The 16,203-nt window shown below is 34.7% G+C and overlaps 2 protein-coding genes and 1 pseudogene across 2 annotated transcripts; all 3 read right to left on the bottom strand.

Annotated features, from left to right (window-relative positions):
* Positions 1-575: 575 nt before the first annotated feature.
* On the bottom strand, positions 576-2,002 carry LOC11427619 (putative disease resistance protein RGA1; annotated as a pseudogene).
* Positions 2,003-2,838: 836 nt separating this feature from the next.
* On the bottom strand, positions 2,839-6,259 carry LOC11437530 (glyceraldehyde-3-phosphate dehydrogenase A, chloroplastic). The gene is made up of 5 exons (XM_003624505.3): positions 5,999-6,259; positions 5,733-5,849; positions 4,809-5,116; positions 3,863-4,107; positions 2,839-3,551 (listed from the first exon to the last, which is right to left on the bottom strand). Exons 1-5 carry the CDS (start codon positions 6,038-6,040, stop codon positions 3,049-3,051), a joined length of 1,215 nt encoding a protein of 404 aa, XP_003624553.1. The 5' UTR covers positions 6,041-6,259; the 3' UTR covers positions 2,839-3,048.
* A 5,623-nt stretch (positions 6,260-11,882) lies between these two features.
* Positions 11,883-13,301, bottom strand: LOC11437531 (WD repeat-containing protein LWD1). The gene has a single exon (XM_003624506.4). The coding sequence runs from the start codon at positions 13,228-13,230 to the stop codon at positions 12,172-12,174; it is 1,059 nt and encodes a 352-aa protein (XP_003624554.2). The 5' UTR covers positions 13,231-13,301; the 3' UTR covers positions 11,883-12,171.
* Positions 13,302-16,203: the final 2,902 nt, after the last annotated feature.

Genomic DNA, 16,203 nt, shown 5'->3' on the forward strand with positions numbered 1-16,203 from the left:
GCTATTTCAAACATAAATGTTTGTTTGAATACTGGAACTTCCAATTCTTTGGCTTCATCAAACATACAGATACAAACATTTTGAGAATCTAAAACCTCTTGCTGCTGGCATGGCATTCGTTCATCTTCTCCAAAGCCATCAACTACTTGAATGCTGAGCAATCATACCTGACTGTGGTTAACATTTTCCGGACAACCCTCCAAGTATTCAAGGGTAGTGAGGCGATGCATGTCACTTGGAAGACTCAACAGTCAAAAATTAGGAGCCTCTTAAGACGAGTCATTGTTGCTAGACACTCAGGAAGGGTCATAAGATTGGGAAATTTATAAATGTTTCATCATCAATCTTTGGATTGGTCTTTTATTGTACAATGATAGGTTTATCATCTGACAGTCTGAAATTATCAGATCCTGTAATTTAGGAAAAATAAAGAGGTAAGGTAAGGACTCTAGACTACCACATGAAAGAATAGTCAATTTTTCAAGGGAATTGAGTTCTTGTGCTTGGCTGAATAGAAACTTCATATTCTCACAATCACAAAAAGACAACACTTGAAGATGGTACAAGTTTTCAAATTATGTCAGTGACATAACTGATTGCTTTCTTGTTATGTACAGTTCCCGAAGGCTAATCAACATCCCTAGCCCTCGAGCCAATGTTTCAATCTCCGTGCATCCAATGAGTCTCAAATCTTGCAAATAGATTGGGGAAGTCTTCTGATTTTGCGATTATTGATAAGGTTGAGAACTCGCAAATGCTCCAATTTAGCAATCGAGTTAGGTAGGGTATCAAAGGAAGAATCTCTTAAACCTAAATATCGCAAGTATTTGTATCTTGATATCCATGTGTTCAGCAAAGTTTGACTATCAAGGCCCACTCCTTTCATGGGAAATAAAATAGTTCTCAAACTTTTGGACTTGGGGAAAAAACCAATGTCCAGTGAATTATTTTCGACAACTGTTACGTGTCTTGTATGTTCAGGTATATTCCTAGTATGTGAATCTACCGCTACAAACTCCTCTTTCGCAACATAAAGAGGAAGATCATGTATCAAATCATGTACTTTGAACATAAAACAGTAGCCAAAGTGTTCGAAATCTTGAAGAAACAATCTAGAGTTTAACTCCTCAATATATTCTCTTGCAATATCCTTGAGTTGTTCAATTCCAATCCGAGATTGTACAATTCCAAAAGCCATCCAAAGACTACAAATATTATCACTAGAGAAGGCATAATCTTTGGGATAAAGGGAAAAGAAAGCAAAACATTGCCTCAAATAGGATGGCATTTGATCATAGCTTAACTTCAATGCAGGTAAAATATCATCTTTCTTCTGTTCTAAATTCCATATCTCAGAATCTCTCACAAATATCCACTTATTTAAATCATATTTTGAGAATAAGGAACTTCGTAATGTTCTCACAGAAAGTGGAACCCCTGCACATTTTTTCACAATTTCTTTGCCAATATGCACGAGATCTGGATATTTAACTACTTCACCTTCCTTAAATGCCCATTTGACAAACAAATTAAAGATAAACAATCTCCTAGAGAAAGACCTTCCAAAACGTACGAGGGAATAGTACCCATCATTGAAGCAAATGAGTTGCTACGTGTCGTCACTATGATTTTGCTTCCTGCTGCACCGACTTTTATCAAATCTATCAACTCAATCCATTTTGCACGATCATCATTCCATATATCGTCTAGGACAAGCAAAAACTTCTGACCAGCAAGTTTATGTCTTTAACGACTTTGTAGCTGCTCAATATCAAAGTTGTTGATGTTTTCTTGGTGAGCAAGAGAAACACTTGGTGGAACTGAAGCTGGAGCAAATGTTGAAGCAGAAGCGGAGTTGATGATGTTAATAATTATCTGATTGATGTTAAAATCATCAGAAATGCATGCCCAAGGGTTTGGATTTGGCTTCATATATGGCAGACTCATCAGCTAGCCACTCTTAGTACAAGTTGATGGTACAAGACACCGTTGATTACAGCAACTAAAACAGGACTCGATTTGATAATGTCAGGTTTTGAACTTATAACTTATAACTGCATATGTCAAAAATGATTTGCTTGGTAACGTTTTTCTCTTACGAGCTTACAAATTATTTTTACTAGTTTGTAGCTTATTTTGATAAGTTTATTCAATTAGCTTATAACTTGTTATTTTTTCCCTCCAATCAACTAACTTATCTGATATAAACTATATGTTAATTTATAAGTTCATTCAAAACATAGCCTTTGTCGATCACACTTTATAATGGACATTATGTTTTGATTCACTTCAATTATTTGCTGTAACTTCTAAGTTCTAAAACTGGTTGCTTTGTATCATGACAATGCTTGACAGCATGTAGTTTTCATTTTATTTTTGATAACAAGATAAATATAACAACATTTTGGCATGATTTCTCACATAATCAACTTTATTCTCTACCCTCTTAGTTGAGAAGTAGACTATAGGGAGGTTTTTTATAGTCTTCATGCCCAAGAGCAATTATAAGAACAAAAAAAATGAAAGGAATCAACGATGACGTCAATTTCATCATGAAAAACCAAATGAACTAAAACATCATAAAAAATAGATATAAAGAACTCGTAAATTAATTAATCCTAATATGTTAGGAGTTTTTATCACAGAAACCAGATGGTGATTGGCAGTTGAAGAGGAATAGGAAGATAGGTGGTCAGTTACTGTTTTCAAGAATAGATGAAATAACTTTCGCCATCCTTCTTGCATGATAAACTGGTCTATTTATATAGCAACATTCAATCATGAAAAAGAATACACTTAATATTTTGGAAAAGGAGAAACACACTATTAATTTGAATCTTGAATCCACATATAGATTTAAGGGCCTAGTCTCACATTTATATTTCAAGGTAAAAGAATTTATTGCACAATGAGGAGCAAGAGAAAATTGATGGTTCTATTTCTCAATACAAGTTTCGAAAGATAAGAGAAAAATGAAGCAAGAAGTGTACAAAATTACAATGGCACATGGTACATACATATATATAATTAGCAAATATTATTCGGCTCTCACTTCCAGTTATTGGCAACAATGTCAGCCAAATCAACAACCCTTTGTGAGTAACCCCATTCATTATCATACCAAGCAATCACCTTAACCATGTCATCTCCCATAACCATTGTCAATGACGAATCGACGGTTGAGGACACATCAGTGCACCTAAAATCTACAGACACAAGTGGCTCATCACAAACTGAGAGAATACCACTCAGCTCCTTGGCTGCACTGTCTCTGAAAGCCTCATTCACTTCTTCAGCAAATGTCTTCTTTGAGACTTGAACAACGAGGTCCACCACCGAAACATTTGGTGTTGGCACACGGAGTGCAATACCGTTGAGCTTGCCTTTGAGTGATGGGAGGACAAGGGCCACTGCCTTTGCTGCTCCGGTTGAAGTTGGCACAATGTTAAGAGCTGCTGCTCTTGCACGCCTTAGATCACGGTGGCTAGCATCAAGAAGCCTTTGGTCACCGGTGTAGGAGTGAGTGGTAGTCATGGTACCCTTGATGATACCTGTGTCCCAATGTATCTTAATATGTTAGAAATACACAAATGACATAAACAGCTTAATTAAAAAGAGTTCATCATACTAGAGATTATTTATGTATAAACTTTAATGTGTGGAGTTTATGAAATATAAACCGAGTATATCATAAGTTATTTCTATAAACTATTTTATATACTTCATATAAGTATTCATATAATAAAATAAGTTCAAATTAACTATTCCAGATGCTCAATCCTGTGATATACTCTTTCTGTTTTGTATTATAAGCAAAAAGGTACGCGTATTTATTAGAAAATATGGCGATAAGGTACATTACCGAATTTCTGATCAAGGACCTTGACAAAGGGAGCAAGGCAGTTAGTGGTGCAAGAAGCATTGCTGATGATATCATCAGCATGGCTGTAACCATCAGCATTGACACCAACCACATAAGTTGGGATGTCTCCTTTTCCGGGGGCTGTGATGAGTACCTTCTTAGCTCCTGCTGTAATGTGCTTCCCTGCACCTTCTCTGTCCACAAACACTCCAGTTCCTTCAATCACCAAATCTATTCCCAACTCCCTGCAATAGCAATAACAATCTTTATAATCTGTGCATTGCTGCTTAATAATGAGGTGATTAACAGTTGATATACAATATTAATGTATGCCTAATACGATACTGTGATCTCCTGTTTGTTGTTCCAATTTAGTTGCCATACAAACACCATCACACATCATATCAAATTAGATAACTGAGATCTATTTAAATGGTTGATATAATCTGACAAATATTTTTTATATGCACCGACTAGAGATCAAATCTTATTAGAGTCTATTTCGATTGACTTATTTGAGCTTACCTACTGACATAAACATTTGTGGGATTGTTTGACAGTTTATAGACTACTTATGACATGTCTATAATAAACTATTTCCATCTTATTTATTTACGTAGGCTCTACATGATAACTTATGAAAACAGCTTATCAGTTATACGAAAACAATTTGATTTGATTTTATCTTTTGTTGTCGAAATAGTTTATACCTAAACAGTTTTATGATAAACACATTCTATAAGCACCTAATTGAAATTCTTATCCAAATAGAATTGAATATCTATCACTTGTATCATACCATGACGGTAAACGATTTCTATTTCTTATTTCCTAATTTTAGTTAGTTACAAAACATTCACATTATATGAAGCAAAAATAGCTAAAAATGTGTTATCAAACCACACAATTCATTGCCACAAAATCAATGAATGAAGGAAGAGCTTACCCCCAAGGAAGGTTGGCAGGGTTACGGTCGGAGACAACTTTGATAACCTTTCCATCAACAGAGATACCATCAGTGCCAACAGGTTTAACATCAGCATCAAAGATTCCAAGTGTGGAATCATACTTGAGAAGGTGAGAGGCTTGCTTTACACCTCCGGTGTCGTTGATGGCAATGACGTCAAGAGGCGAGTCCTTACGACCATGCCAACATCTCAAGAAGTTCCGTCCGATCCTTCCAAATCCGTTTATGGCTACCTTAATTTTTGCTTCCACTACAACACCTTTCTTGGATCTTCCACTGCTTCCAACCTTAAAATGTACATACATAGATAGAAAGATTGATATATGAAAAATTGTAAAACATGTCTCTTAATTTGTTTATTCAGTTAATGGTAATCACCAAGTGTGTATTTTTGGGATCCGGCTACCCTGCAGTCAGGGATTCTCCGCATTCATGCAATAGGGACATAAGTGGCCGTTCTATCAACATCAGATGATCCATATTCAAACTTGATATTTTAAATTATAACGACAAAAAAACGATATTTTTTTAACATTTTGATCTTGATTGAACGGCCACCTATGTCTCGACTGCGTGAACGAGGAACCCGAGTTGATATTTTTTGTGCAAACACATGACCTAACACTAATGTGATATGATATGAAAACTAGATGAGCCAATATATGAATCTAAAAGACTTGTTCTATAAGTAAAATGGAAAGATTAAATTTATTACATAATTTTGTAGCTATACATTAATATTGTTGAGCATAGATTATCCATAGAAGTCATTAAGTGTGCCTTTAAAAAATCCATGTTAGACTTGGTGATTATGAAAATATCTTGTACTCATACACATACTTTTATCAAGTACTTTATTTTACAACTAAAATTATAAGTCATTCACTGGAAATAGAAACTTACTGCATTGGTTTGGAAGGAAATGACAGAATGAAAGTCATCTGAAGTTTTTCTAGAAAAGGGAAGATATCCTGATGAGTTACGGAGACCAGAGAATTCAGAAAAGCCTTTCCCATTTACCTATATAATAAACCAAAATAAATGAAACATTAGTATAAAGCAATTAGCCCTAGCTTTATTACTACAACATGGTACTACTAGTTAGTATATGAGTTTATAAAATAAAGATACGCTGCATTAATAAAACATTGGATAAAAGAATGTTGAACCTTAAGAGCTGGGTTGGCTACAGAGAAAGTAGCCGAAGCCATGATTAAGCCTACAAGGAAGAAGAAGTTGGAGTATAGAGTCTTGAAGGGAAGCAAATTCTTAGTTATATGTTATGTTACTATAAAGTGTAGTAAGATGTGGGTACGTGGATGTGTGGTTGTGACTCATGAACCCAACCAAGTAAGGATTAGATTTTGGATAGCATTTTCATTCAATGAATGGTTGTAATTCATGCTTTGTTTTTGTGCTTGTAGTAAGTCCAATCATGAATGTGATCTTACTCTCACTCACTCATTTTTTTTGCTATTGTAATATGATGGTTGGGCATGAATCTTTATGGCTTAGATTGGTTTTCTAGTTACATCAGTGGACAATAAAATTCTGTCAAATTATATAATTTTCTTTTTTATAGTTTAAACATATATAAGATCATTGTTTTTAGACTTAGTATCCTCCACAACCAACTATGAAGACTAATCATCAGGTCTTGTGGGATTCAAATGATGAGCAAACTCTTCTCAAGAGTTTATACGAAGTTGAATGTCTAATTTCAAATTTAAACGCATAATCTTGGTTAAGACATTGATTAAAATAGAAGAAACTTGTGACATCTTGTTTAGATGATTTTGGATAATATAAAATTATGTGAATATAATGTAGTAATTATGTGAATATAATGTAGTAATAACTTGTGACATCTTATGTAGATGATTTTGGATAATATAAAATTATGTGAATATAATGTAGTAATTATGTGAATATAATGTAGTAATAACTTGTGACATCTTATGTAGATGATTTTGGATAATATCAAATCCATGTTGAAAAAAACGTAGGTAAAAAATATAAAATAAAATATGTTGGCAACATGAGAAACCAACAAAGAAGGATTCAATGCATATAAAGTGAGTAGAATATATAAATAATTTAAAGAGAGAAAAACAAGATTTTTGTTGACAAATTCATGAATTGTTGTGATATATCTATAATATTTATCTTTAATTTATTTCTATGCAATATTAGAATTATTACTCATTTTACAGTTTAAAGTAAACTTTGGTTAGAATATAGTCTGATTTAAAAAAGAAACGACAAATATGTGACAGTGGGATACTAATGGACAAAGAGTCGTATGGCCATTTTTCATTTGGGGTCAAGTTGAACTCGACATTTGCTAACAAGTCTCGAATCCATTTTCCAATTTGTGTTTCTTTCTTAAGGTGATCACTCATCAATAAACAAACATGTATGTATGTATCAAGGATATGCTTACTTTTTCGACAAAGAAAAAAAAAATTAGAGAAAAGGATATGCTTCTCCATCCATATTCCATAGTATTCTCAATACTACTACTCTCCGTTTATATTGATAAATAAATATCAATTGAACTCTTAAAATGTTGGTGTCATTTTTTCACAAATTAAATTTGCAAGTTCAGATTTTCATAAGGACATCAACAACTACACTCTTGAGTTAAAAAAAAACCACTACACTCGCACCATGGGAGTCCACATATATTTGGGGTAGCTCTTTATGGACATTAAATTGTATTGATCAACTGATAAAATAAAAATTGTTTTATTCTCTCCTACTAGGTGAATAATTTGGATGAATTGCGAGACGAGTGGCAAATTGACAAAAACTACAGTTTATAGCTTCACAAAATCAAATATTGATGGTATTTCAAACCCGCACTCATCCAAACATGAGCTAAATCGTTTATTGTGAGTCATGTTTTCCACTCTCCCTCACTTTGAAACTCTGCCTCCCTCTATCTAAGCATTCTTCCTAGCTTCCTCTTCCATTTTCTATTGTGATTGACCTCATTCTTCCATTTCTTCACAAATCAAAGCCTCATTACCTGTCATCTTCAAGTACCATTGGGATTCATGCTATAGGTTATGATCAAGGTAATTGAGTAATTTTGCTATTATTGTTTGTTTGTGAGGTATAGAAACATGCTATAGCTTATCCTACACATTGCGGGGACCGGGGAATAAAGGGCAGCAAGCTATAGAACTCCAATGCTGCAGAATAAGATATTTAGAGGATAATATCTGTGACGCTACTTATTTTATAGGTGAGGTTTCACATGGGAAAGTTGATTCCTTTCCCATCATGGAAAATGTGAATTTTAACCTCCAAATGCAGGTCAACAAGTTACAATAGTTTTTTGTTTGTTTGATGGTTTTGACAAAATCAAAAAGCTAGTTTATCAAGAGAAAAAGAGAGAGACTAGACAGAGTGGAACAAAACTCAGCTTCCGCCTTCACCCTTCTTCTCCCTTTGAAAACAAAAACCCACCACCATCATAGCCTTTCCATCCGCCGCCGCCGCCGCCGTTAGTGTATGTTTTCATTTCATTTTGTCAGTTTTATGGTTGTGTTCAACAGAGCTGGAATTTAGAAGGGCAATAGTTATATATTTTAATAATTCATGATATGTTCAACCATATATCAATGGAATAACACAACAGTAATAAAAAGATAACTGCATCTCAATTTATTATGTGCAAAAAAAAGTTACAGAATTGTAATGGAGTAATTTACAATGTCATATATACTACTTAAATCTAATTACAATTCCAAAATTACATTCCACAAATGATTATAAAGTAGCTCGCCAAAATACATATGAGCAACCAGAAATAAAAAAATCAAAATCTGGAAAACCTAATTTGCTTCTTCAGTATCTTCTTCTCTAAACAAATTTGTGAAAAAATCCAACCAGTTTTCAATCCAATCTGCAGAAAATAAAATTCATATATTTTTCTATGTCTCCTCCTCTGAAAAATCCAATACAATTTTTGTACAAATCAAAACGATAACAGAGGGAGGGGCGACGCTCTGAAGGGATGGTCGACTGAGACAGTGATGGTGGTGGTTGCAGGAAGGCAGCGATATGGACTAAAGGGAGATGGGTTATGGTATGGGTTTATAAAACGGGTCTGAAATGCTCTGAACATAGTCAACAGCGAGAAGGGTGGTGGTGGTTAGATGACGGCGGTGAGATCCTCTGAACGTCGTTCTGATGATGGTGGTGGATTGAAGCTTTCGGCGGCGGCGGTTGTCGTTCAGAGGAAAGGAAAGGAAAGGAGGGTTGTGAATAAAATAAGATTTAACCTTGCAATGTGGGGTCACAATTTTTAAAACCAAAAAGTTAACAATAGGTTGGAGGTAACCCATCTCAACCATTAGATTTTTTTATTAATATATCAATGGTCAAAACATCACCTTTCCCATGATGGGAAAGGAATCAACCTTCCCATGTGAACACACACCTATTTTATATTATGTGGATTATATAAGAGGCAATTGTCCACTCAACTATGCTACTATATCATCTGTTTATTCCTCATCCAGAAACGGCCGACAGAAATGAATTATGTGGAAAGAAATGAATGTTTCCCTAAAATAATTAGAATGGTCAAACCGCCACCTTGCAAAGCACATTCTTTCCATCACCTTATATCCTATAATTTGACCAGTATAATATAATGTATAAGTACGATTTTGATTCATCTTCTAGACCAAAATGTATTTATTTAATACATTTCTAGCTCAGGTTCCTGCTGTATTTTGCATCTATAAAATATAAACTAGAATAGTCTAGCATGGTTGTAACCCTTGCTTGCTTATACTGGTCGGTTTAAGTTCTCTAAGTTTGAAGCCTCTGTACTTTAGCTAATTATAATCATTTTATACCATTTAGAGTAAAAAAGACACTGTATAAAACACTACAATACTTGACCCCCAAAAAAAAAAAACTACAATAAATGCATTATCATTAGTTTAAAATGCACCAGAATTCAGTGACATCAGATTTAGAGAATTTCAAACTCATTCCAGTTATTCTGAAAGTGGAGCAGTGGAGTCTGCTAAAATTATGTTCCCAATTGCAGGTTAGGCTCCTCGCTAATTGAACAACTCCAGTAATTGGAGGCTTCCATTTGTATTTCCTTTCCTCACACAGGACGTTCAGATTACAGCAGCACGGCTGATTACAACGACTATACAATAGTAATTCTAGTAACTGTAGTATATGGCTTGTATTCAGATTAAATGTTGTCGAATTGACTTTTAAAAGTTCAGTTTAGCATAATGTTTGAAAATCTCAGTCATCACCCATCCAATTCTACGGTATCGTCTTTCATCTAAACCAGGACTGATTCATGAAAAGAGAGAAAATAACAGAAAACATGACAGAACATATACATTTGTCAATTGCAGATCACGGGAAATAGCGGTTTGTTCAAATTCCGCTACGCAACACTGCTATAGTGTTGCATCATCACAAATTTTTGTAATAGATAGCGTATCTACCACATAGAATCACCACCTAACTTTTAATACAAACAAGAAACTATCTAGAATTTCAAAGCAAGGACATTTCCAACACTGTTTGATTTTGCAGATCCAATAGAGATTTTTATAAATGTTTTTAATCTTCTGTGGATTCACCGCAATCAGCATTGTGGGGAAGGACAATATATGCCGTAGTTTGGAGGATTTGATTAAACATTTGCTTTCAAAAACTATAGATTTCGTCTTAATCGGATAAGCATTGTTCCTACCGCTAATCAGTGGGCAGAGTGTTTAGTTTGTGATCTTTGTGTTTTAGACAATGTAATATAAATATGGTAGTCAATAGCGGCCAATAGCAGCGCTACAGCGGCCGCGCGTAGTATAGCGGTGACAGACTACTACGGTTGCCGTCATAGCATGGCTCTTTGAAATAGCAGCCGCGCCGGCCTGGATAGCAGAATTACGGAGCGTATCAGTCTCCGAGCGGGTAGCAGATCCAAGGCCGCTACTTCATTTTAATGGGAAAAACAAAATATACCCTGATTTTAAAACACTTTCGAGGGTATTTTGGGGATTTTCCTATAAACCCTAAAAAAAATCAACACTTTCCCTCTTCTCTCATCTGCAAGCACCGCGAAAAACACTTCCTCTCCTCTCTCTTTTCACAAACACAATCTCCTCTTCTTCGGTAAATTGCAGTCACGATTCCTCTCTTCAGGTTTGTTTCTTCCTCCTCTGTTCTCTTTTTTCTTTTCCTATGTTCCATCTTTTCCTCTGTTTTATTGATGTCTTTGGTTATCTCAATCTTTTCCTCTGTTCAGTTTTTTTATAAAAGGATTGTTTCAACATACTGGTTGTCTGGTTTAAAGGGTTGTACTAATTTTACAACATACAAATATCAAGGTTATGGATCAGATTTTATTCTGGTTTAAAGGGTTATGATCTTGGGCTTTATTGTGTTTATGTTTCATGCGATTTGAGTTTTATATTGATTAAATAGCGGTCATACTGCTATACGCTATCCCACTTATGGGGTCGGCCGCTACGCGCCGCCATCCAGGATTGACTACTATGAATATAATGTTATTTCCTATGAACTTCGATCTTTCATAACCTACTTATGTCTAAGATAACAGAGGTACACCACAGAACCCTGGTCTGTCCAAGGGAGACCAACATACATACCCACATGTAGAGATTTAAGAAAAGGAGCATGGTAGGTCTCCCTATCCCAATTACGCCACTTTCCATCAGCTTTCTATTAGGTATAGGGGTTTCCAAATAAATGTTAACAATTAAAGATATCAGATCATAACCCAATAATGCTTGGATAAAATGACATGTATCTCTTACGACTTAAATTGGGTCTCGGGATTGAACTCGATGCCTAAAAAGACAGCCTCGCAAGTCCAGCCACACACAGCTATGCTGAAGGTTTCGGGTGAGAAACGAAAAAGATATCGGGCCATAATCATAGTCATACAAACAAAAACAAAAGAAAAATGCACTCATTACTCATTATCCAGACAAAGCAATACCAAACACAGCCTAAGCACACAAACGATTAAAACCAAAACTCTTAAAACGTAAGCACCAAACACATAAAGAAAACATAAACAACACTGAAGTCTAAATACATTTACATAAATGGGATTTTCCAGCTAACAAGAATGTAACAATACATAATAGTATCTTAACCATCCAATATTTCTTCCACCAAACCCAAAGTATCTTAATCCTAAACCCAATGAAAGGTTAAATCTTTAACAACAACAAAAAAAAAAAACAAATACTAGTAAAATTTTCAGTTTTTCATAAGACTCAACTTGCCTCTTGAGGAAGACTCAACCAAGCAAATTTTCAATTTTTCAAACCCTAAGAATCTGAAGCTTAGTCGAAAAAGCAATAGCGACCCAATCAGGCTGAGAAGAAGACCATTGAAGCTGTTCAATCTCAGCACCAGCAGTATAAGCCAAAATAGGATCAAGCCCACCTTCAACAGGCTGCCCCATTGAAGAAAGATCCCAAATCAACGCCTGAGAATCATCACCAGCAGTGCAAATATGACAAGAACTATGTGGCGCCCACGCTATGGCATTCACACTAGCTTGATGCCTCTGCAACTCCACCACCGGTAGCGTCGGAAAACGAATATCCAGCACAACAACCTTAGCAGAATCCATTATAATCGTTGCCATATACCTAGGATCTTGTTTATTCCAACCTAGCCTAACCAACGGAGTATCAGGTTCAGAACTTTCGTAAATTATAGTAGAATGTTCTTTATCACGTAAATCAAAAACCCTAACAGACCCATCAGCAGAAACCGATGCAAAAACACCAACACCACCCCAAGCTATATCATAAACCTCTTTATCATGGGCAATTAACTGCGTATCAACGGTTTCTTTCTCAATATCCCAAATAGTACACGTTGTATCAATACTGGAAGTACCAATTCGACGAGGTTCAGCTTCATTCCAATCAAAAGAAGTAATTGGGCCACAGTATTCACTGTTTTTGTTACCATTGAGAAGAGTTTTGAGTTCGACGGCACGAGAGTCGGAAGCTGATTCGTCGGAATCGGAGATCCGCCAAATACGGAGGAAATCGGAGGAGGTGGCGAGGAGGTCGGGGCGTTGGCAGTCTTTGTCAGGGATGAAGATGGATTTGGTGGGTGGGTAAGGATGTTCGAAGGAGAGATTTGGGTCGGATTTGATTTCGCCAGTGGTGTCATCAAGTTGAACGATTTCGACGCGGTTAGGGTATTGTTCTAAGAGAGAAGCGATAGCGAGGCGATATTTTTTGTCGCGACGGACGCTCCAGTTCATAGCGTAGATGTGCCATGGTGCTTCGTAAGTGTAGATTTCGGAACGTTTTTGTTGCTCGTCGGAAGTGTCTTGGGTTGGGTCGCTGCTTGTGCCCATGAGTTGAGTGAGGAAGGAGAAAAGAGAGATTGAAAAGAGTGGCTATAGAAAGAGAGAGAGATAGGGTCAATCCAAATGGGGGGGGGGAATACTTTGGGACCCACCGTTTTGCCAATGTTTTTTTTTTTAGTGGGAAGGGAATGAAGATGTAGGAGTAATATTGACATTTGTCTGTGTTTGTTATGGTTTCTCTTTGGTGAGGTAAACTAAATCTTTGGATCTGAAGATTATGGCTTTCTTCTTAAGTTCATTGAGTGTCTCAGACAACCTACAAGTTAGTGAATTTGGAAAAAGGATCATGGTTTCAAACCATATAACATTGCACGTGATTCCACCCATGAACTTTAGGTTTATGATTTGAGATTTCTCGCCATTGAAATGATCCGTGAATCGTTCAAGGTACTCATTAACTTCCTCGATCTAACTAAGAAGGTTTAATACTTTTGTGTTGTTGGTTGTAAATTGGGATCTCAGATAGTCATTACTATCTCAAATACATGGAAGGGTGCTTACAAACCGGATAAGTCCCGCATATTAAGGAATAGTCTTCTAGATAGTGCTTCTAGTTGGTGAAGTCGTTCCCCCAATATGAGAAACAATTGGAAAAGTCTAATATCTTATAAAATACATGCTTCATTTACCACGAGGTTGACTTAAGGGGTAGTTTTCACACCACATCATCCCTTGTTAACCTCTATTTTTTCTTGCTTCTTCTTTATAGTGCTGAGTATTTTGTCTTGGATTGTACATGCATTACGGATCCTTGACCTAACAGCTTAATTGGTATTCGGGTTGAGCCTTTTAGATCGATACAATTACATAATGTCTTGATTTTGATGTAAAATTTGTCAAAAACAAAAGTCCAATGGTGCTTTTAGTTCACTTATTTATAAATAAATATTATGCCGTCTCTTCGATAAGTTATTTATACAACTATTTTTTCCATCATTCATTATTGTTGTGAGCGGTTTGGAATTTTTCTCTATCTAGTATAAAAGCTAAAAGATAAATATTATATATACATATATAATAAAAAATTGAATTTGATAATCATTAAGATTTTTACGTGAGATTTTTATTAAGATTAAATGATAAATTGAGTGAGCTAAAGGGGTAAACATGATTGATTCGAATTTTATAAATGGCTTCTCGTAAGTTTCAACTCCCAAAGTCTAAAACCTATTTAAACGAAGTTAACAAAGGTTAAATATTTTTATTTATAAAGTGATAAAAAAATCAATTTATTACATATACAAATGAATAAAAATATGCCTCAAATTCTCATGTTTGTTTATACATTCATCATCTTCTTTTCTCCATTTTTTGTTGTTACAAACGGCAGTATGTCCCTTTTTACACCATTTTCAAATTTATATTATACACAATATTATATTATCTTTCAGTAACATTTCATTTTTTCTTTCAAAAAAAAGTAACATTTCGTTTTTCTTATTTGTTAATGCAGCGACTTCTTGCATTACCGACGATGATTGTCCAAAGGCGGTTTCTTTTTTAGTTTTTAAGTGCATTGATAATATTTGTGTACGAGTTGAAATCTTGTAGATAAGGTTTTTCAAGAATTGCCATATTGGTTGACCCCCTCCCCTTTCTTTGTCTCTCTCTTCTCTCCTTCTCTCCTTCTCAAACCCTAGCTATCACCCTTTTCTTACTCTTCTTCTTCTTCTTCTTTTCAGAGGGTGATTTAGAGTCAATTTTGACCAAAAAAATCACCCCCTCGAATTGTTTTTCCTTCTATCCTAATTGAATAAGTGATTTCACATATTTTTTGTTTTCTTTCGTTGATTTTTGTGATTTCGTCGTCTCAGAACGACTCTGTTTGTTTTGATTTCCTGTCTTTGTGTGTATGTTTTTTATTTCCCGTCTTAGTGTGGTGTCTATTTGATTCAGGTTGAAAGATTAGTTTTGAGCAAGTGCAAATCCGATCAATGACAATGATTTTGGCGTCGCTAACGTTGCAAATCCGGAGACATGAGTATTCCAGAGACATAAATATAGTCATATTTGTAGGCATATATACTTTGTTGTTTTATGCTATTAACATGGATGTTGTGAGTTTGTTCACAGATTCATCCTTTTTGTTTTTAGTGAATTTAGATTTGTATTGTATCGATATACTCTATCAATTTGAATAAATGAATATCGTTTATTTTTGTCAAAAAAAAGAATTGCCATATTAATGAGTTATAATTCTCAACATTTATTAAAATAAATAGAGGGGCACGTTAGAATATTTTTAGAGGATATGCATGCATGCGTTTTTTTTTCAAGGGATACATGCATACGTTTTTTAAATGGGGGATATTATTTGATGATTTATACACAAAACTATAACAGAAATGATAGAGATATCCACGTCTTTTTTAAGAAATGGATATGACCCTTACTTTATAGGGTGCTGCTAACCAGTGTTTCTGGGGCATTAGATAAGAAATAATAAATATGCAATAAATAAATGAATCTCAATTGATTTATCTAAATTATAGTGAGATATAAGTCAACTAATTAAATTAAGATATAGTTATTTATCATCTACAAATAAAAACGATAATATAAAAAAAACATAAAGACAAGATGTAAAAAAAAGAACAATTTTTTTTTTTTGAATAATACCTAATAAATTGAACGTAGCGTAAAAAAAAGATTGAATATTTTATTTTTTGAAAGATAAAAAAAAAAAAAAAAAAAAAAAAGGAAGATTGAATATGCTATTGATGATGACAGAGAGATATTGAATATAGCATTTATTAATTTTAAATAGTTGAAATATTTTATACTTTAATTAAGGTAAACCAAGTGAGATCCATTTATTTATTGCTTATTTATTGTTCATTATCCCGAGAGCACCGATTAGCATTGCCCTACTTTATATCAACCACGAAAATCAGCTGACAAAACATCGACTTTAAAGTTGCAATAAATTATTTTAAATTGAGAAAATAATAATTCTTGAAT

The sequence above is a fragment of the Medicago truncatula genome, chromosome 7 (genome assembly GCF_003473485.1).
Source record: "Medicago truncatula cultivar Jemalong A17 chromosome 7, MtrunA17r5.0-ANR, whole genome shotgun sequence".
Taxonomy (NCBI): Eukaryota; Viridiplantae; Streptophyta; class Magnoliopsida; order Fabales; family Fabaceae; genus Medicago; species Medicago truncatula.

Coding starts and splice junctions, on each gene's coding strand:
- LOC11437531 (XM_003624506.4), bottom strand. CDS start 13,230: ATGGGCACAAGCAGCGACCCAACCCAAGACACTTCCGACGAGCAACAA.
- LOC11437530 (XM_003624505.3), bottom strand. CDS start 6,040: ATGGCTTCGGCTACTTTCTCTGTAGCCAACCCAGCTCTTAAG. Junction 5,850..5,998: donor TAGCCAACCCAGCTCTTAAG/GTTCAACATTCT, acceptor TTTATTATATAG/GTAAATGGGAAAGGCTTTTC. Junction 4,108..4,808: donor CCTGCCAACCTTCCTTGGGG/GTAAGCTCTTCC, acceptor TTGCTATTGCAG/GGAGTTGGGAATAGATTTGG.